At 33.6% G+C, this 20,971-nt stretch overlaps 3 protein-coding genes across 3 annotated transcripts; 2 read left to right on the top strand and 1 right to left on the bottom strand.

Annotated features, from left to right (window-relative positions):
* Nucleotides 1–4,194: 4,194 nt before the first annotated feature.
* On the top strand, nucleotides 4,195–9,714 carry LOC118056894 (uncharacterized). The gene is made up of 7 exons (XM_035069314.2): nucleotides 4,195–4,807; nucleotides 4,995–5,422; nucleotides 6,286–6,338; nucleotides 6,428–6,550; nucleotides 7,227–8,042; nucleotides 8,470–8,686; nucleotides 8,809–9,714. The coding sequence occupies exons 2-7, from the start codon at nucleotides 5,128–5,130 to the stop codon at nucleotides 9,339–9,341; spliced, it is 2,037 nt and encodes a 678-aa protein (XP_034925205.1). The 5' UTR covers nucleotides 4,195–4,807; nucleotides 4,995–5,127; the 3' UTR covers nucleotides 9,342–9,714.
* A 105-nt stretch (nucleotides 9,715–9,819) lies between these two features.
* On the bottom strand, nucleotides 9,820–11,609 carry LOC118056781 (pectinesterase QRT1). Its single transcript, XM_035069126.2, has 5 exons — nucleotides 11,305–11,609; nucleotides 10,834–11,029; nucleotides 10,506–10,709; nucleotides 10,185–10,420; nucleotides 9,820–10,084 (listed from the first exon to the last, which is right to left on the bottom strand). Exons 1-5 carry the CDS (start codon nucleotides 11,607–11,609, stop codon nucleotides 9,937–9,939), a joined length of 1,089 nt encoding a protein of 362 aa, XP_034925017.1. The 3' UTR covers nucleotides 9,820–9,936.
* A 4,624-nt stretch (nucleotides 11,610–16,233) lies between these two features.
* LOC118056895 (small ribosomal subunit protein uS10c) lies at nucleotides 16,234–18,917 on the top strand. Its single transcript, XM_035069315.2, has 4 exons — nucleotides 16,234–16,569; nucleotides 16,715–16,774; nucleotides 17,481–17,813; nucleotides 18,600–18,917. The coding sequence occupies exons 1-3, from the start codon at nucleotides 16,312–16,314 to the stop codon at nucleotides 17,790–17,792; spliced, it is 630 nt and encodes a 209-aa protein (XP_034925206.1). The 5' UTR covers nucleotides 16,234–16,311; the 3' UTR covers nucleotides 17,793–17,813; nucleotides 18,600–18,917.
* Nucleotides 18,918–20,971: the final 2,054 nt, after the last annotated feature.

The raw sequence follows: 20,971 nt of genomic DNA, 5'->3' as shown, positions 1-20,971 counted from the left end.
TCCTCTTTTTGCACGCTAAAGCGAATGACCACATCCTTTCTTTGCATACCTAATGGAATGTCCATCCTCCCTTGGCACGCCTAAGGGAATGACCATCCTTCCTTAGACATGTTCAAAAGAATGACCATTCTCTTTTGGGCACACATAAGGGAATGTTCATCCTCTCTTAGCATACCCAAGGGAATGACCATATCCTTTATTGACACGCTTACAAGAATGATCATCCTTCCTTGAGCATGCCTACGGGAATGACCATTCTCCTTTAGCATGCCAAAGAAATGATCATCCTCTTGTGGCATGCCTAAGGGAATGTCTATCCTCCCTTCATCACGCCCGAGGTAATGACCATCTTTCCTTGAGCACACCTAAGGGAATGTCCATCCTTCGTTAGTCACGTCCAAGGTAATGATTACCCTCCCTTAGGCATGTATAAGGGAATGCTAATCCTCCTTTAGCACACCTAAAAGAATGACCATCCTTCCTAGGCACACCCACGAGAATGACCATCCTACCTAGGGCACTCCTAAGGTAATGACCATATCCTTCATTGACACACCCAAGAGAATGATCATCCTATTTAAAGCATGCCCAAATGAATGACCCTCATCTCTTGGGTCTAACCTATAAGAAGAGCTCAACCTCTATGAGTTAAGCTATATTTGATGTCTTAGGCCCTAATCTTCCTATACCTTTTAGGTGTATAAAAGTTCTCTAAAGACCCACCATATTTATATGAAACATTAATATAGATGTAAAAGATATTTATATTTTATGAAATGTTAACAGGGTAAAATTCCACTCCAAACCTTCCTTTTCACAAAAGACAAGATTTATTGGACTATAAATACATCATGTGACATTCAAAACAAAAGTTCACAATCTTTATTCTCTACTCGTATATATTTTCAAAGCATCTCTCTCTAGAATATTCTTGTATTTTATCTCTCTAAAAATATATTTATTTAAACATTGAAGAGTCCCTACCTCCACTAAAGGGGATTTTTTTGCAAGTATTAGTAACAAACCACCCTAGCCTACCAAACACCAAGTATATGCTATTAAATACCTTGGCTAGGGAAAATGGATGAAATTGTTAGGACTAATTGATTAATCGGTTATTCAACCAAGGAACCATATTCCTAGGCTATTTAATTTTTTGGGGATTTCATGAGTGGCGTTGTCTATAAAAATTGATTAAAAAGCCATTGGTTTCTTTTTAAAGTTTGTTTTTTACATTTTCAGACTATTCCATTGCACACACCCAATACATATCTGGGCTAGGACGCGGGACATGTCTTCTCATTATTGTAGACTCTCCCGCTCAAGCAAAGCCTCGACAACTTTTCAATCAGGTTTGACTCTTCATTGAGGTAATGCTAGCCATTTAAGGTGAGACAAGTAAATTTAGGCTATGTTTTGCCAACTTCACAAATGTAGTTAAAGCCTTGAGATTTTGAAAAGCTTTAAACAAGTACGAGTGGAATGTTGATTCAAACCATAAAACGTGTGAATTATTTTTTTTTACAATTATCCAAAGAAAAAGGAAAAGTCCCTCTCATGCTGAACACTCTGCTCAAATAAAAATTTACAATAGGCAATAAGAATAAGAATGTAAGTTTCTTATATATAAATGACTTATTTAAAATAACTATTTTTATTTTCTCTAGATAATGCCTAAGGGCCTTTTAATAATACACATTGGAATGGATGGACTTGGTCTTCTCAATGCTATATGCATCACTCTCCATGAGATTAATTTAGTCTCCCCAGTTATTTACACCAATCTTCAAGGGATAGATGTAATCTTCTCAATGATATATGTACTAATCTCCAAAGTATAGATGTGATTGGTCTTCTTATCACAAATACCAATATCATGTAATCACCACTCTTAGTGGGGTAGGGCTCTTATGCCCCCATAAAAAAAAAAAAATCATAATGGTCACTTTTTATGGGATGGCTTTTAAACCCCATGACAATACTTGGAAAGCTATAGGCTACTACTCACTAAGAACCTATAATCACTTAGAAGTTTTTAAGTATAGGTTCATCCTCATTGGGTTCCATATAACCACTTAAGAATTTATATAGATGATGGGTATGATATCCTCAATCTCTTAGAAATTTTCTAAGTACATATTCTTGTTATTTTATATATGAAAGAATTTTCTTTAGTCCAGATACATATTTCTCTATATATTTTTTAGCTTACCTCCTTTTTTATACAAGCAAAACTCGCTACTCTACCTAATTTGAGAGATTAGGTAAAGTCTTTGTATATTATTATATCGCAAAGACTGAGGGCTACTGAAGAACCAAGTTTTTATCAGTATATCTTAAAAAAAAAAAAACTAGATCAGGAAAGATTTACATGTATAAATTTTAAGAAAAATAAGCAGGCTTCAATGTAGGTGAGCTGGGCTTAACAATGTGTCAAGCTCCAAGAACGATGGATCTAGCGCTAGCCAAACCTCGACATGATTGGGTTTGATGGTGTGCCAAGCCTCGGGCATGCTAGGTTTGGCGTTAGTTAGACCTAGACTTGATTGCCAAGCCCTAAGCATGCCTAACGGAATGCACATCCTCTATTGGTTCACCCAATATAATGCGCATCCTTCATCAACATGTCCAAGGGAATGATCACATCCTCCATTGGCATACCCAAGGGAATGCCCATCCTTTCTTAGCACACCTAAGGGATTGACCTTCCTCCCTGAACATGCCCATCCCCCTTGGGCACGCCCAAGGGAATGACCATTTTACCTAGGGCACTCATAAGGGAATGATCGCATCCTCCCTTGGCACGCCTAAGAGAATGACCATCCTATATGGAGTACGCCTAATAAGATGACCCTCTTTTCTTGGGTCTAGCCTAGGAGAAGAGTTAAGCCTTCATGAATTCAGTTACATTTAATGTTTGGAACCTTAATCTCCCTACATCAGATATAAGAAATATTTATATCTCATTAAATGTTATCATGATAAAATTACACTTTAGACTTTTCTTTTCACAAAATGACAAGACTCATGGGTTATAAATATACCATGAGATCTTCAAAACAAAGGTTTATAATTTTCATTCTCTATTGCATATATATTTTCAGAGCCTCTCTCTATAAAATATTCTTGTATTTTATCTCTATAAAAATATACTTATTTAAGCATAAAAGAGTCCTCATCTTCACCAACAAGGATTTTTTACAGGTGCTAGTTACAAACTATATTGACCTACCAAACATCAAGTATATACAATCTAACATATTGGCTAAGAAGAATGGATGAGATTGTTAATACTAATTGATTAATTATTTATCTAACCCGAGAATTTTATTCCTCAACTACTTGGAATTTTTAGAACTTTATCAATACTATTTTTCTAAAATTTTCATCAAATAATTTCTGATTAAAAAACTATAAGGGTGCATTTTTCCAACATGAATTCGAGGGGAACATGGAACATCTCCTAGTCTTGTGTAAAACCTAGAGCTCATCATACGTTGTGCGTGTATATTATTTTGATCAATTTGTAACTTATACTTATAGAATAATTGGTTTTCTTGAAATTAAAATTTTTTTTTTATTATTTATATTATATTATGATAATAAAATTACGGTAAAGCTAAATTTTTTATAGAATTATAATTTTTTTAATTTTGTATTTACTCTATACTATGTTATAAATAAAAAGCTCCTCTTTATAGCCACCCCGAACCTTAAAAATGAGCAAAAAAACTGAAAAATCAATTAAACTGAGAAAATAAAAAAAAACCTAAAAAACTGAACCGCAAAAAAAAACCCGATTAAACCGATTAGAATTTTTAAAAAACCGACCGGTTCGGTTTAAGTTTTATAAGTCTGAAACCAAAAAAACCTAACTAAACTGAAAAAACTAAGCCAAAACCGAGCCAAATCGAAAAAACCAAGTCCAAACTGGTTCGAACTGGTTTTTGTTCTAAAAAACAAACCAAACCGAAACCAGTTAATTTAAACTAATTTTATTTAATTTTTTTTTGATTTAATTGCTTTTTTTATATATATATAAAAAAACAAACTGAAAATCATCAATCCTATTCAATGAAAAAAAAAAAAGGTATTTCTCACATGATAAATTTTTTTTAAAAAAAACTAGATAGCTTAAGAAAATCACTATAATTACAATTATATAATAACTTTAATTTAAAAAAAAAAACAAATAGACTTTTGAAAAACCTCTAAAGGCAGAAGATCAAACGGGATCCATGTGCATCTGCATGCCAAACCCCTGAAAATCTACGCTCGTGAAAAATGGCTTCTTCTTCTACTCTCTCTCCTCCTCTTTCGTGATCATCTTCTTATTCTTTTCTCTCCCCTCTCCCTTCCAGTACTGCGCTCTGGAAAGCCCACAAAACCCTCAACCTTTCACTTCTCTCTCGAACCCTTCCAAAACCCACCGTCACAAAATCCTCCTCTTCTATTATTACCAAATCCTATCACCGCTCATTTTCCCAGCCCAGACCGAGATGCCCATTTCATAGTTTTGATGATCCTCTTACTTAACTCGGTCAAAGCCATATCTTGGTGGCTTTTGCTGCTTTCAGGATTAGATTTCAGTTTCGACAACTGGGTTACTCATCTGCTGTCAGATCTTCGTGCCATAGATTTCTCTCACTTCTGCGCTGCATTCTCTACTACTAACTTTTTATTTGGTAGACTTCTTTGAGTTTTGACCTCGAACTTCTTGGTGGGTTCTAGGTTTCCATCAATTTGGATAGCTGCTACCCTTAATCTGCTTTGACTTTTGACGAAGAATTGATTTTGAAGAAACCAAGTTAGTTTGTTTTTGATAATCTGTCCCCGTTTGTAGTATATGTTGATTTTCCCTAGCTTTGTAATCTGATTTTAGTTCCTTAAACTGTATTTTTGTACTTGTGTGAGATACCCACTTTTTATTTGTTTGAGGTGTATCACTTTTGGGTAGATAATTCATGGACTTCAGGGCAATAATTCACCTTTAGTTTGAAAGATTGCAGTGATTGTGGACATAATTCAAGTGGGTTTTCGACCCTTTTCCATCTCCACCGAGCAAATTCATCTTCCAGCTTTGTGATCAGGGTTGATTATACTTTTCTCTTGGAGTTGTCTGTCAAAATGACTGGAAGTGGTCACTGTTTTGTGGAGTGGAAAGAGCAGTTTATTTCGCAGGAGCGTGGAAATCGTGTGGTTCACTATTTCCTGAAGGATTCTGCCGGAGAATCTATCATTGCCGTTGTGGGCACTGAGCGGAGTGTTAGGCATATGTTCTATGTGGTTGCTGAGGAGTTTGTGCAGGTTTACGGGGCTGAAAATTCCATTCATGCTGGTTTCAAGTGGAGGTCAAGAAGGGAGGTTGTGGATTGGCTTACGTCAATGCTATCAAAGCAGCATGTACAGGGTGATGGATCCAGTATGTATTTTTATTTTTCTATAATTTGTTTTGTTTTCTCCATGTGTTTCGTGTTACTTGTATCCTATCATTGATATATTATATGATAACTTGCTATAATAGATTTCCAATGTGATATTGTGTATGAAACGTTATGTACTTGGTCCATTGATCAAAGGTCAATTACCTTTGGTCTTGTTTGTGTAATGCTTTATGTATTTTCTCAATGTGTTTTGTGTCATATGTAAGCTGTCATTGATATATTATATGATAACTTGCTATTATTGATCTTCAATGCAATACTATGTATGAAATTATATATTTAAGCCATTGATCAATGGTCAATTACCTTTGGTCTAGTACGAGTAATGCTTAATGTATCATGGTTTGGTTGTTATTTTATATCCTTGTTCCTCCTTTCTTTTTAAAATTATCTTCCTTACTGGTCATGTATAAGGTTATTAACTTTCTTCTTCTTTAATGTTTATAGATTAGAACCTCATTTCTGATAATTTGCAATTGAAATCTTTCTGAACTAGCCTTAGATGCATTATTTATTAATTGTCTCCTACAGGAGGCTGGTCTGCGTGCTATCTCTTACAACCTTCAGATTTATTCAATTTGTTGATATTTCTATTAACTGTAATGTATGATAAGCCCTATCAAATGCAGCCTGGAGGCATGAGGGCTGCTGAACACAAAGCACCAGTGTCTTCAGGTTGCATTTGGAACAAGCATCATATGGATTTGATTTATTGCAAGATTCTGGCAGTATTTTGTGGAACAATTTTGCACAGCATCATGGAAACTAGCTCTTTATTTTATCTGGTACAATTATGTTACACTTTCTCAGCAAGATTTAATATGTGCACCTTTAATAACAGAAACACTACAAGGTGTAGAATCAGTAAATGGGCTTGGTGGTCAACATATGCAGGTATAAGATGCTGAATATACTTTTTCTTGGCACACATCTGTGTCATTCTAATATTAATGCTTTGGTGTATCTCTATATGTGAATTGCAGGGCTGTCTTACGAAAAATCCCAGTGGACATGATTCAGACATCGTGTGGTCAGGCATTGCATGGACATGTGGGAAACAACTGAAGCATTATCCTGCATTCTGCAGGAATGCCACTACAATAGCAGTAAGCATTCATTGTCAATTAAAACGGTAAAGGAGGAGTTGAGTTGTTTTACATGCATGGGCTAGGCTCATTTGTCTCCCTGATGAAACTTCCTTATCTGTACTAGAAACTTGGCTTTTCAATTTCACTAGTTCAATGTAGAGGCATAATTCCAAGTGTAAATGATCAATTGATTGAAACTGTTGCTGGAATATTTTGTCTGACACTGGAACCACTTTAGAACATGACCTTCCAAGCTGATCGAGAAAATGGCCTCTGGAGGGAAATCTGAAGCAGACGACTATTGAAAAACAATGAAGTCTCTAGGTCTTTATTTTTTTCAGAAATAACTTGAAAGAAGGAAGAGGACTGGTTTTAGATTGTAATTATGAGATGTGATTCTAAGATGTGTATGATTCACTTGTAGAAGTGTTTTTCTAAATTTGATTGATTTGGAAGGTGAGATGCGTTATGAACCATATGATCGCAAATGCAAATTCCATTACCCTTGTATGTTAATAGTATGATGTGCCTTATCCACTTCACAGATTGTTTTTATTTTCTTTTTACCTTCTCTGCTGAGATGTGTGTCTGGCCTGCTATCTTTTCTTTAGAAGGCATGCAAATATTTTCCAGTTACTATTTGAATTTCATTGGCTGTTCAATCCTGAGTTTTACCTCATTTTTCCATTTGCAGATCCAATCTTTTGTCTTTGTCATGGCTAAAGGACAGAATCATTATCTTGCTTACTTGGAAGATATGTATGAAGACAAGAGGGGACAGAAAAAAGTAAAAGTGAGGTGGTTTCACCACAGTGAGGAAGTCAAGGGTGTAGTTCCTCTAAGAAATGCTCACCCACAAGAAGTTTTTATCACACCTTACTCACAAGTCATAAGTGCAGAGTGTGTTGATGGTCCTGCCATAGTCTTAACTCGTGAACATTATGAGGAATGTTTTGCTGCTTTTCCTGATGCTTTATCAACGAGAATACATTTGTGCTTTAGGCAATTTAGAAGCAAAAAAGTTAAGCCCTTTGATTTGAGTAAATTGCGTGGCTATTTTGATCAACCTATTCTCTCTTGTTTGAATTCCAAAGCCTTTCTAGGGGCTGAGCGCATAGCCTGTGGACTAACTGAAGAAGATGAAGTATTGAATCCAAGCGAGAACATAAAGCTAGGAGCCAAGAGGACCAGAAGCGGCAGTGTGTCTGAAGCATTTGTGACAGATCATTTGGGAGTTGGAGTTTCTGGTAGTCAGATTATGGCTTTTGACTCTTCATACCTGAACTTAAGATATGGTTTGTCAGGCAAAACATTGCTTCCCCTCAAGTGCGTAGACTCCCACCAATGGTATAGCCATCTATTTAAGGTTGATCAAAAGATTGAGCTGTTGTGCCAAGATAGTGGTATACGGGGTTGCTGGTTCAGGTGTACAGTCTTGCAGGTGTCTCGAAAACAGATAAAAATACAATATGATGATGTGCAGGATGAAGATGAGTATGGCAATCTTGAGGTATGCTTAGGCATCATTAAGCACTCTCTTTAGATTTATACCACCTGACTTGAACTCTATATAGAAAACTAGATAATGGTGTAGTAGCATTGGAGTTTATTGTAATTAAAGATGAACTATTTCTTTTCCTGGTTGGATTGATGTCTGGAAATTCTCAAAGAAGTTAACGTCCAGGTCAATTTAGATTGTTGGAGAAATTGTTAGGGCATACCTTGTTCATAAGCTTTGATGCGATTTTTTAATCATTACTGAGTGGTAGTTTCAGATGCATTCATGCTTCGTTGTAAAAAGTTCCATTCATGATTCTCAAATAATAGGTGCAGTCCAAAAGATTATCTATAACAATGGATACGTCCCTGCAACATGTGTTACATGTATCTTGTATTTTTCTTTTGACAAGGAGGTTGAATTACTCCCTCAATTGTAGGAATGGGTCCCAGCTTTCAAATTGGCTGTGGCTGATAAACTTGGCATGAGGCGCTTAGGCCGCCCAACAATGCGACCAGCCCCTCCTCAGAATGAACAAACAGACCCTGCTCTTGAAGTTGGGTCTGCAGTGGATGCATGGTGGAGTGATGGGTGGTGGGAAGGTGTAGTAACTAAAATCGATAACAATGGTGATGCTTTGCAAGTTTACTTTCCAGGTTTGGTTTTTAAGAATTTAATGTGAAGCACTTAATATTTGAACCCTTCCTTTTGTATTATATTTTCTGTAATTTTCCCCTCGTCTTCCTGTTTGCTGTATGATAAACTGTTGTGGTATCAGGTGAAAACTTATTTTTGGACATGCACAAAAAGGATGTACGGATTTCCAGAGATTGGGTGGGCAATCAGTGGATTGATATTCAAGCAAAACCTGACATACTCTCAGCCATATCGGCTACAACTAGCCCTGAAACAAAAACATCCATTTCCTTGATGATTAACAAGGACCTGGCATCTGATCTTGTTGCTATGTCTTGTGTTGAAGTTCCTACCAGTGCTAAACCTAATACTATTGAAGAGAGAAAACCTGAGTTTGCTCTGTTAAGTGGTTCTGATAGCCATCTTGAAGCCACGGAATGTGTTGACCGTGTGATGCCTCCAACACCAGGTTCCATAGGCAACAAGGATGGTTGTGAAGGCATCAATATCAGTCATGGTAAAGGTGAAGTTGCAGGTGATGATGAAGTTCAGGGCAATGGTCAGGTTGAAGTAGTTGGTGATGTTAATGACTGTGCTGACAAGATAGATGTGGAAGTCTCGGAGACTTCTGAGAAGAATAGTAAAGCTACAGAACTCATGGAAGTGATGGCATAAGATGTTTTACAAGAGCTTTGACTGCATCATCTCTAAATTGTCATGGTGCTGCTGGTTATAGCTAACGTGGAATTGTGGATGGTTCTCATTTGGTGGTCAGGATGCTTGTAAATAATAACAGGAGAATCGCTGCTTCTCAACCCTTCTTACCTCCACGCCCACGTCCATAGATGTACAGGAACTATCTTAGATTTGTAAGATTTCCGTTGTAAGTGGTTGTATAATTGGGATTGGAGTTATGATTACTTTGGTCAGAAGCCCTCTAATTGATTCGGCTCCCTTGGTGGTTCATGCTTTTGTGATTCTCGCTTGTAAGTTGCATCATCTACCAAACCTTCGGCTCTGGTAATATCAAAATAATTAGTTGTTTCTAGTTCTGTTTTCCCCTGAAAATTTGCCAAATGTTCCAATCATTGCTCAACTTTTAATATGATCATTTTGCTTGATTTCAAGTTGGAAAATGAAGGTGGGTTTTGAAACGAAGAACACCTATCGCACTGGCTGTAACTAGACAGTCGTGCCTGATTATAGCCATTTGCATAAATATATTTTTAAAGAATAAAATTGGTAAAGAATAATGAATTGGTAGGCGTAACTATAGTATAAGCCATTGTTCTCCACCTATGAATCCTATGTCCAAGTAAGGTCTTGCATCCTCGTACTTGAGCGGCTTTAACCATGGCACTCGACCTCCTGCATTTGTTCCTCTTCCACTGCACTCGTATTCTCCAAAAACCACAGTCCTGCATGTTTGTGAAATTCGTTCAAGTTGTGTGTTGAATTCCTGGAATCTTTAAACAGAACGATTGCAAAAAACTTAAACATAAGAGTTTATATATATACTTTTGCCTGTATGGATAGTTCCAGTCACTCCATCCTGAAGGATCTATAATATCGTTAAGATAACAGTATGAATATATCGTCCTTGAATAGTTTCCCCAAGCTCTGCCTAGCAGAATTTTGCCAGTTCCTTTGATCACGCAGCCTACGAAAGAGAAACCCGTGTCCTCATTAGGTGAATCCCTGTGGTGAGCTGCAATTGCTCCAGATTTTTTAGCCGTTGATTGAAGGACACATTCCTGTTTCAAAACAATAAATCTCGTTTACCACAACCTTCAAGAACAGGAAGGGAACTTGTACAAATGGCTCTCTAGGTCATATAACCTGAAACAGTGATTTTGCTCTGCCGAAAATGAAGTCAATACTTCCTTGGATGTGACACTTGTAGAAGTAATGCGTTCCACTCTCATCCAAGAGAGTGTCTTGAGCACCCAAGACTCTAACTTTATAGAAAAATGCTTTTTTACTGGAAACTCTCATTGCTACTGCTTGCATTCCTTGTCCTCCGGGCTCTGCTACCACTGTATTCTGTCATCAACCCCATATCAAATTAATTACCGTTATACAATCAAAGTGCATAAAAAAAGAGAAGGAAAGCTGCAAAATCAAATGCCAACGCTGCAGGGTAGACGGATGGACGTTAATTAATTACCTCAAAGGTGATACCGGTTGCGCAGAAATAATCAGATTCTATGGTGACCGATGCTGATCTATATGTTCCAAGAACAGTGCCGTTGCTATCTGCATCTGAAGCCTTGTTGTTCCAAGAAATAACAGTGTCACAAACACGATTTTGGTCTCCGATCATTGAGATATACGGCTTGGTTCGAGGCACCAGTACCTTCTCCCTGCATATTTCACTTGATCAAAATCTGATCATCTATCAACTGCTGGAGATTTTAAAGCCAAATCAGGTCAAGATATGCATATGCATGCAAGTGTAAGCAGTAACTACCCCCTAAATAACTAATAAACAACCCACGTTGCCTTGCCACGATCGTGTGTCCTGTCCACTTAACACCCCCACAAAAAAATAGCACTAACTGCAAAAAGAGTGGAGCATGTTTCAAAACTCTATATTTCCGGTTCCACTTAGGAAAAAAAAAAAAAAAGTTCTGCAAACCTGTAAATCCCTGGAAGAACGTAAATTTTAACTCTTTGAGTGTTATATTCAGGCACCAGGTCGATTGCACCTTGAACTGTTAATGAATCTGCTCCACCATTCTTGTCAACTACAATTACTCGGCTTCCATTAAAATCATATCTAGAACTCACTCTTGCACCACGCTTATCCATCTTCATATCATCCCAACTAATAGCTATACGTTTCGCATTCGCACTGCTTTGTGCTAAGCCCACCTGTAAACAATCTAAAAAACACAGCAAAACCACAAGAAAACCTCCACCAACGTTAACAGACTTTCCCATGAATAATTCTTGCTGTTTTAGTTCCCTGATCTCCTCGACGTACGTGCATGCACTAATTAAAACAAACTGGTTGTTTAAGACTGAATCTTGTTGGTTTCGGTGAAGGTTGTGAGAACAGGTGAGCCTAATAAATAAGGGAGCGTGGTGGTGGAGTCCTACCGTTCCTAAGGAACTCAAAATTAAGTAGAACATTACTAAGCTAATAAAGAGTGTTGCATGCTACTTTAAAGAAAGAAAAAACTCCACTGCTCGTGTATATAAATATACACATACATAAAGAGAGAGACAGAGACAGAGAGAACAAGAACAAGTGCAAAGATTGAATTAGAGATTATATTTAGAATTCAAGACAGAAAGGTCAGTCATGAAAGTTTTGCTAAACCCAGAGAAATAGATTTTGCTTTCTTAAATGGGCTTAGAACTGGTTCATAAATAAGATGATGGGAGGTTGAAAAAAAAAAAAGGCGGTTACGCAGGCTTTCTTTAGCTGAAACTGAAATGAATGTTGCCTTCGATTATATATACTTATGGCTCTCAACCCGTCTTCTGATGAGCGTTGAGAAAATTGGTTGTTGGTACTGTGCGTTTTGCGCAAGTTTGTCGTTTCAGAAATTAAAAACGAAAACATTCAATTATTACACAGTTAAATTACTTTCCATTTCATAATCAATTATTTATTTATTTGAAGTTTGGGGATAACTGAATTTATTTTAATGAATGTACTAAGTTGATGAGGAAATGCTTCTTTTAATTTGTCAAGCTGATTAAGTATCCACGAATATCTCTATCCATAATAAAAAATAATTTTGGCATACTATAATTTTCTATAAAATGCAAAATATACTGATTCCCTTGACAAAATGTTTTCTTTTTTTATTCTTTTTTCTCTCTCTTGATCTAGCCTTTGTATGACCAACTTGTAGGCCAATTTAGATTAATTTGTTTGAGGAGAATGAGATTGAAAAATAGGGGATTAAAGTAAAAAAAAACCAAAAGAAACGGATGGTTTTTTCAAGTTATGGGGTGAAAAACCCATTTGGCTCTTAAAAAATAACCAAAATACATGTTATTGTTGGTAATTAAATAATTTCATAATGGTCCATTTATCATTGTAAAAGGGGCAATAACATCCTTTTGATTTTACATGCCCTTAAAAGGGGAATTTTCTATTACTTATGCACATGGACATTTTTATATTTGCACTTACGGTTTTTTTTTTTAATTATTATTATGGAGTTAGTTATGAGCAATCTAGTAATTTAATATATACAAAAAATGTTTTTAAAAATAAGTTGTTGATGCGTTGCACATACGTTAGTGTATGGCGGCGCGTGCGTTGTTGTCCGGTGATTAAATGTTGCCTTCTACAACAGTGTTTGAATCATCTAGGCATCTTCTCTATGATTAGGCGACGTATGTAGCCAAAGGCCATTTATTTTGGCTTTGAAGACCTTTCTTTTCTTTTCTTTCTCATCTTTGATTTTCGCACATACCTTTATAAAAATTTAAATTAGCCCTTCATTTTTTTATTTCTTTTGGATTTGTTTCATATGTTTTTTATTAATATTTGTTTTATTTGGAATAATTTGTAAAATTAAAATTATATTTTAATTTGATCCCTTTTCAATTTTTTTCATCTTTTAAATCTGGTTTTTATTTTTTTTATTGCTATTTGTTTTGTTTGAAATAATTTTTAATTTTATTTTACCAATTTCATCCTTTCTTAGGTTTCTCTTCCTATCAAATTTGATATTCATTCTTTTTATTGATATTTTTTTTACTTTGATAATTTTTTTTAAATTGATTTTTTTTTTATTTTCATCCATCAACATTAAATTTGAGTTTTTAATTAGGTATGGGTCTAGGTTTTCACGAGTTTCAATTTTTAGATATTACCTCAGGTTTAAGAGATTCTTCCGGGTTGAGCTTTATTATTTTTATTTATTTTCTTTCTGTAGAATCTTTTCATTAATTTTTAAAATGACTTGGGTTATCTTGGTTCTTTTTATTTGTCATTCTTTATTGAATTTACTTTGAAATGTTTTTAAAAATGATATTTTTTTTTCTTTATCTTTCATCATTAGATTGGTTTTAACTTCTTCTTTTTTTAACTTTTCCATTCAATATTAAGTTGTTTATAGATGAGATTTATAATTTTATTCAGTTTACTTTCATTGATGACTTTATTTTTACCTTTATACTAGCACATATAATTACTTGATTAAATAAAAAAATTATTTAATCTTAATTTTAATTATATCTTGATTAAATATCAATTTAATTAATTAGATGCGCATATAAACATTTCAAAGAATTGTTTTATATCAAAAAAATATATTGCAAAAACCTATATATATATATATATATATTTTTATTAAAAACATTATTCAATTTATAACAAAGAACACGGTAACATAACTAATATATATAGATAATTGAATATCAATTAAAATTGCATTTAGAGGAGGATTTTGTAAGTTTGTAATAAGGTAGTTTTAAGCTTTGTCATTTTTCAGTTCTTCTTCTATTCTCTTTCTCTTATAATGTTATCGTATATAATAAAAGAGATGATGTTTTTACTGCTCATCGCCTCACAAAATATTATTAATTTCATTAGTATTTTTCTTTCTTTCTAAATCTATATTTATTTTCCTGATTTCATATTTCAACATTTAGTTTATTGGAGATTGAGTTTTATAATTTATTATGCTTTGCTTTATATATGGTTAACTCGGTCTCATAATCCGTGTCACGGGTTTGGTGGGTTAACTCGATGAACTTGATTTTTTCTTGTCTTTTTTAATTGATTTATTTTTTTAATTTCATCTTTTAATATTAGGTTAATTAAGAATTATATTTCATGATTTATTTTGGTTTATTTTTTTTTTTGAGGTTATCTTGGTTTCATAACTCGAGTTACGGGTTTGACAGTTTAACCTAGTTGACTTGGTTTTTTTTGTCTTTTTTAATTGGTATTTTTTTTTAATTTCATCATTCAACATTAAGTTGATTATGAATTAGATTTCATGATTTATTTTGATTTGCTCTCTATGATGTTATCTCAATTTATGACTTTGATTACGTGTTTTATGAATTAACTCATGTAGACTAAGGTCGTTTTATTGTGTCATGTTTTTAGATTGTGTTTTTTTTTTTAAAATCAACTTTCAACAATGGGTTTATTGAAAATTGGGTTTCATAATTTGTTTTTATTTACTTTCTATTGGGTTACTATAGTCTTAAAATCTTGATCGCGAGTTTGACAGGTTGACTCAAATTGTTTTTTTGTTTATTTTCTATGAGGTTATCCTAATTTCTTGACTCAGTTTACGAGTTTGACAGGTTAACTTAGATCATTTTTTTTATTTTTTTATTTTATCATTTAACATTTAGTTGATTTGGAATTACGCTTCATAATTTTTTTTTTCCATTTTCCTTTCTATAAAGTTATCTTTGTCTTATTTTTTTAATCTTTTTTTTAATATCATCCTTCAATATCAGAATTGTTTATCCTGAGTCGAGGGTTAACTAGGGTTTTTTTTATCTTTTTTTTTTAGTTTATTTTTTAAAAAATTTTATCCTTCAACATTTTATTGATTTGAAATTAGACTTCATATTTTTTTTTTAATTTTTTTATGTTATCTCAATCTCATTACCTAAGTCACAAGTTTGGCTAGTTAACCCGGGATGACTTAGGTTTTTTTTAATTGATATGTTTTTTTAATTTCATCCATCAATATTGAATTGATTGAGAATTGAGTTTCATAATTTTTTTTTTATTTTTTTTTATGGAGTTATCCTTATCACATGACCTGGGTTGCAGCCTTTGACAGGTTAACCCGAGTTGAATTGAGTTGTTTCTTTTTTTATCGTTTTTTTTTAATTGATTTTTTTTTCAATTTTATCCTTCAATATTATTTTAATTGGGAATCATATTTCTTATTTGATTTTGATTTGTTTTCTATGTGGTTATTCTAGTTATTCTTATCACATGACCCAGGTTGCAGCTTTGACAGGTTAATCCCAAGTTAAATCGAGTTTTTTTTTTTTATCGCTTTTTTTTAATTGATTTTTTTTTCAATTTTATCTTTCAATATTAGTTTAATTAGGGATCAGATTTCCTATTTGATTTTGATTTGTTTTCTATGTAGTTATTCTAGTTTCATGATCCGGGTTACGAATTTGACAAGTTGACCCAAATCGATCCAATATATTTTCATCTCAATGTTTTTTTTTTAAAAAAAGAAACATGTCATTTTGAATTATTTTTCTTAGTCAAATTATGTTTTTAACAGTTTTTCAGGGTTCCTTCATATCTGTCAAGTTGATTGAGACATATCTTTACTATTAATAAAAAAAAAAAATATTTCTAATATAAGGCCCAACTCTTAATTTTGATGAAAAATATTTCTTTAATATTAAAAAAATCATCATACAATAATCTTTATTATTATTTTTTGGACCTTGTATACTCTTGTCCTCGATTTCTAATATATGGCCCAACTCCAAGTAAAGCCTACAGAAAATAACAAAGTTCATGGGCAGTGTGGGCTTTTAGTCCAGCCCAAACAAAAGAAAAAAATTAATTATATATATGAAAATTGGAAAATAATTGGATAATCCACCAAAGCAGCTAGGAAAAGGTTCGCACATCCAAAAATAATAACCAGAAGAAGAAGAAGAAGAGGTTGAAGAAGAAGTAATGGCTGTAGTAAATTCAATCACTGCAGCATTAACATCAATCCCTTCTCTTACAATCTCGACTCCTCTTTCATTTCCTTGTAAAACAACAAAGCTCTCTTCCTTTTCTCTTAACAACAATGCCTTCAAGACGAACACCACCCTTATACCCTCCCTTTCAACAAGTAGGGTTTTTGCTGCTCCTGAAGCTTTGGATTCTCAAACCACTCTAGACCCACTTCCAGATACCCTGGATGCACCTTATTCTGACACCTTCCAGGTCTCTATATGTCTCTCTCTCTCTCGTAAAGTTATCATTTGTTTTTCTTTCAATTATGACAAGTTTTTCAAATTTCTGTTCGGTTTCCCGTAGTGAGAAATTACTTAGTCTTACTCAATTCATTTTTTAATCCTGAATCTTGTAGGTTGAAGGTTCTGAGACACCTAGTTCTCAGTCAGTCAGTATTGCTGCAGATGCAGACAAGGTAATACATTTACATATTTCTATCTGCCTTATCATTTTGCCTTTCTTACATTATAAAGAGGAAATTAAAGAATTAGCTTTGCAAAATTATGAAGCCTGTATCTGTTGGGGAATTCTTCCATTTACTCTGAGTAATTTTGTGGTGTTGTATTAATATTTGGGGTAGCCAAGATAATAGAACACTTAGATATTTGATTTGATTTTCTATTTATTTCGATCTTCAATTCAATGAATCAAAGGTAATTCTGGTGGATCCTTTTCATGATTCTATGTTTTCGTAATCTTATTCGTTGCTTGTTTCCATGGTGAAAATTTTTTTACTCGCAACACATTATTCTGTGCCAAGTAAGAAGGAATGTCTCCATCTGGCTGCTCATGGAAGCTTAGATGATATGGAGCTTCTCTTGGCTGGTGTACATACTGTAGGGAATCTTATGTGTACTAAATAGTGAATACTAAACTTTGGTTATTTCTGGGGATTAATTTTATAGACTGTTGTTTTCAAAAGACTTGAGCTTTGCTTCAAATGGAAGCCTTTCTTTGATACTTCCGAGTAAGAATTCTTGTTCAAATATCTATGTCTGGGTTCAATTGAAGACTGAATGACCCTCATTGTTTATGGTCTATTATTTTTCCGTCCTGCACTATGTAAACTTCATGCATATAGTTAAGTGCGGAGTTTTTCTCTATGTTGCTTGTGTTTTTAGATGGCACCGAAGCAGAAAATTAGAATCAAACTCAGATCTTTTTGGGTCAAATTGATCGAGGACTCCTGCAAGCAGATAATGGATGCTGCAAGGACCACCAATGCAAAGACCATGGGTCCTGTGCCATTACCAACCAAGAAGCGTGTATACTGTGTTCTTAAATCCCCCCATGTGCACAAGGATGCAAGGTTCCATTTCGAGATCCGAACCCACCAACGTCTTATAGATATTATGTACCCAACTGCACAAACAATCGATTCGTTGATGCAACTGGACATTCCTGCTGGAGTTGATGTAGAGGTCAAGCTCTGAAGTTAGTGATACTTCAGTCAGGTAAACTTCATGACATTTTTTTAGTTACTCCAAATCATTTGCTTAGCTATGACTTGGCTTTTCTCCATAAACCAGCATCGCAGAATCCCAAGTTTTTTTATTACTCTCTTTCTCTCCTTTTTCTCCTCTTTTATTATTCTTAGTGCATTATGTATGCAATGCTATCTCATATGAAGCATTCGACAACTTATTCTCACCCCCGCAGTGTTTCCTGGATCTCTTACATGATTACTAGTATGAATGGCGCATTGTTTATTGTAGCAGAAGAAAGATTATTAGTGGCAAGAGTGAAGTAACAACTGTGATGATTTTCATGTATTTATTTCAGGGTCTTTAGCTTAAAAATATTTTCATAATTAGATGCTTGGATGAAAAATTTCTGACTTTCTTATTCTCCATGCTTTGCACTCAACTATGCTAGCTTCTCAGCTATGAAACTTGAACCCCATACTGGCAGCTTCTATTGTAAATCCCATCTTTTGTGCTTTTGTTTTATGCTGATACATTCTTTGTGGGGGTAGTGCTTGAAACTGGAAAATGGCTGATGACCTCCCTGCAATCATCTGCATTGCTTTGTAATTGCTGTTTTCATTTCATCTTCTCCATCACCATTCTTCTCCAAATAGCTAGTCTAAAATAATATTCTCATTGGTATTGTAGCTATGGTAACCTTAACATTTTGTTCTGAGGTGTCTTTCACAGCATATTTACTTTCTTTTGATTCCCTCTTCTTGTTTTAGCTCTTAACAGTTCTTGATGCTTATGGAATGGATGTTGTTATTCTAGGTGCTGGATTTCTTCCTAGAAGACTAAGCTAAGAAAAGTTGCTGTTTCATTCAAGGCTATGGAAGGTGATTGCATGAACAAGATTGTTAAGATGGCATACCCATCCAACAACGGCGTCTTTTACGCCTTTCTTTTTTGCTCGGATGATTTTGTAAGCAATACTATCATGGATGAAAATTCATCATTGCTGATCAGATATTCGTATTGAAACATAGGTGTATAGAGCTTTCTGTCTGCTTCTTATGTTCTGATTTACGTTTTCTTTTATGCAAACTTTACAGCCAATGAATGAAGCAACCTCAATTAATTTTCCTTTCTGATCTATAAGCTCGTATTGTCTCTTTGTACTGTGCATGCGTGCATTTCAGTCAATAGTTGTCTTCAATCTGCAAAGCATGCTGGGAATCGCCTCTTTTAACAAACAATTTTTTTTTCCGGCTGGTGGTTTAATTTACTATAGGGTTTGTGCATCTCTAAGGTTTTAGTAAAATTGAATTTTAGTCTGAATTCTTAAAGCCTTTACATAATAGTGTCTGGACTTCCATGTTATGGTAAAACTTTAGCCCCGCCATAGGCATTCTATCTCTTGAATTAAAACTATGTTCCACGCCATAGAATAACAACATCCATTCCATAAGCATCAAGAACTGCTATAGATTTTAGGAACTTGAAAAGTAAAGGCTATTTAAATTACAAACTCAGGAACATGAAAACAACCTGCCCTTCACTTTTCAGTATTTAATGACCCTCCACAAGTTGAATGGCTCTACGTATAATTTTGTTACGAAGTAGAAGTAAAAGTAGATCAACGTTGATCAAGATATTTGATCTTGTAAAATGAGATAATTATTCACATGTTAATTAAATTTATTTATTAAAATTAATAAAAGATAATAGAAATAAAACACATCTGAAACCAAGTAAAAAAAAAAAAAAAATCAATGCAAAACAAAATAAATAGCAATTAAAAGAATTAAGAATAAGTTCGACATAAAAATTAAATTAAATGTTTAAGGAAAGATGAAATGAAAAGAAATGTTTAGGGATGGAATTGAAAAAAAAATAAATCAATTAAGAAAATGAATAAAAAAATAGCAATTGAAAGAATTATTAGGGATGAAATTGAAAAGAAAAAAACAAATCAATCAAGAAATGACTCAAAACAAAACAAATAACAATTAAAAAAATATTACTAAATTTGAAAAAAAAAATTAAAGAAATCAAATGATCAAGGATGAAATGAAAAACAAAATCTAATTAGAAATAATCAATATAATTAAAACAATTGCAATTAAAAGAAGAAGGATTGAATCTTAAGCAAAAGGAAATTGAAGGAATGGTTTAATTTTTGTATGGCTAGCATGCAATCTAAAAAAAAAAGAGAAGGAAAAAAAAAGAAAGAAAAAAAAAAGCAAATTAGCATTAAACTCGACCAAACCATGATGCACGCGTTATCTAGAGAGAAAGATGACATCAAAACAAATTAAATGATACGAAAAAATCACAATTAATAGCACCAAAGTCAGATGCACATGCCACCTAAAAACAGCGAAGCTGCTTCCATGTTGACACATGCAGGGCACACGACAACAACTTTATTGGTTTTTTTTCACAAAAAAAAAAATACTCTTAGGACTAAACAATAATAACAAAAAAAAAAAATCATTATGAAATTAAAACCAAACCTCAAAGTTAAGGCTAAAAAATTAGATATTAAAGATAATTGAGTAATTATATTGTTCAATGAGAAACAAAATTATTATAAGGTCACTAGACCAAAGGTTATGGCTATTTACTTTGTAAAGTCAATATCGTATTTGTAATGTTAAAATCAATGCAAAATTACTACAACAACGCCCATTATCTTTGAAAATAACAAATAAACAAATAGGAAAAAACAACAGTATCCCCATCAAGCCTTCGTAGCTGCGAAATTATACTGTCAAAGGAATGTGTCTTAGTCCATAGTATACATGCGTAGAAATCTCACATGGTTTAGAGTTTTACTTAATGACTATTGTTGAGCTTATTTGTTTTTTTTTTTTTTTTTGAACTTTAAAAGTGTTTTTTTTTTAAAAAAATTGTTTTTATTTTTTTTTCAAATTTTTTTTTTGTGTTTTTAGATCGTTTTGATGTATTGATATTATAAATAAATTTTTTTTATAAAAAATTATTTAAATATATTTTCAAATTAAAAATATATTTTTTTAAAAAAATGCTACTAAAATACCAAATCTGTTTGTAAACATGCATTCAATTGACATTATTTGATTGCAACTGTATCATATAGAATCCAATTGACTCAATTAAAAACACAGATGCTAAATAGACGAATTGGGAATAATATAAGGACTAAATTATGGGTTTAATTT

The sequence above is a fragment of the Populus alba genome, chromosome 1, assembly GCF_005239225.2.
Source record: "Populus alba chromosome 1, ASM523922v2, whole genome shotgun sequence".
In the NCBI taxonomy this organism is placed as follows: Eukaryota; Viridiplantae; Streptophyta; class Magnoliopsida; order Malpighiales; family Salicaceae; genus Populus; species Populus alba.
Note: the sequence above shows the minus strand (reverse complement) of the source record. Positions and strands in the feature narration are given on the sequence as shown.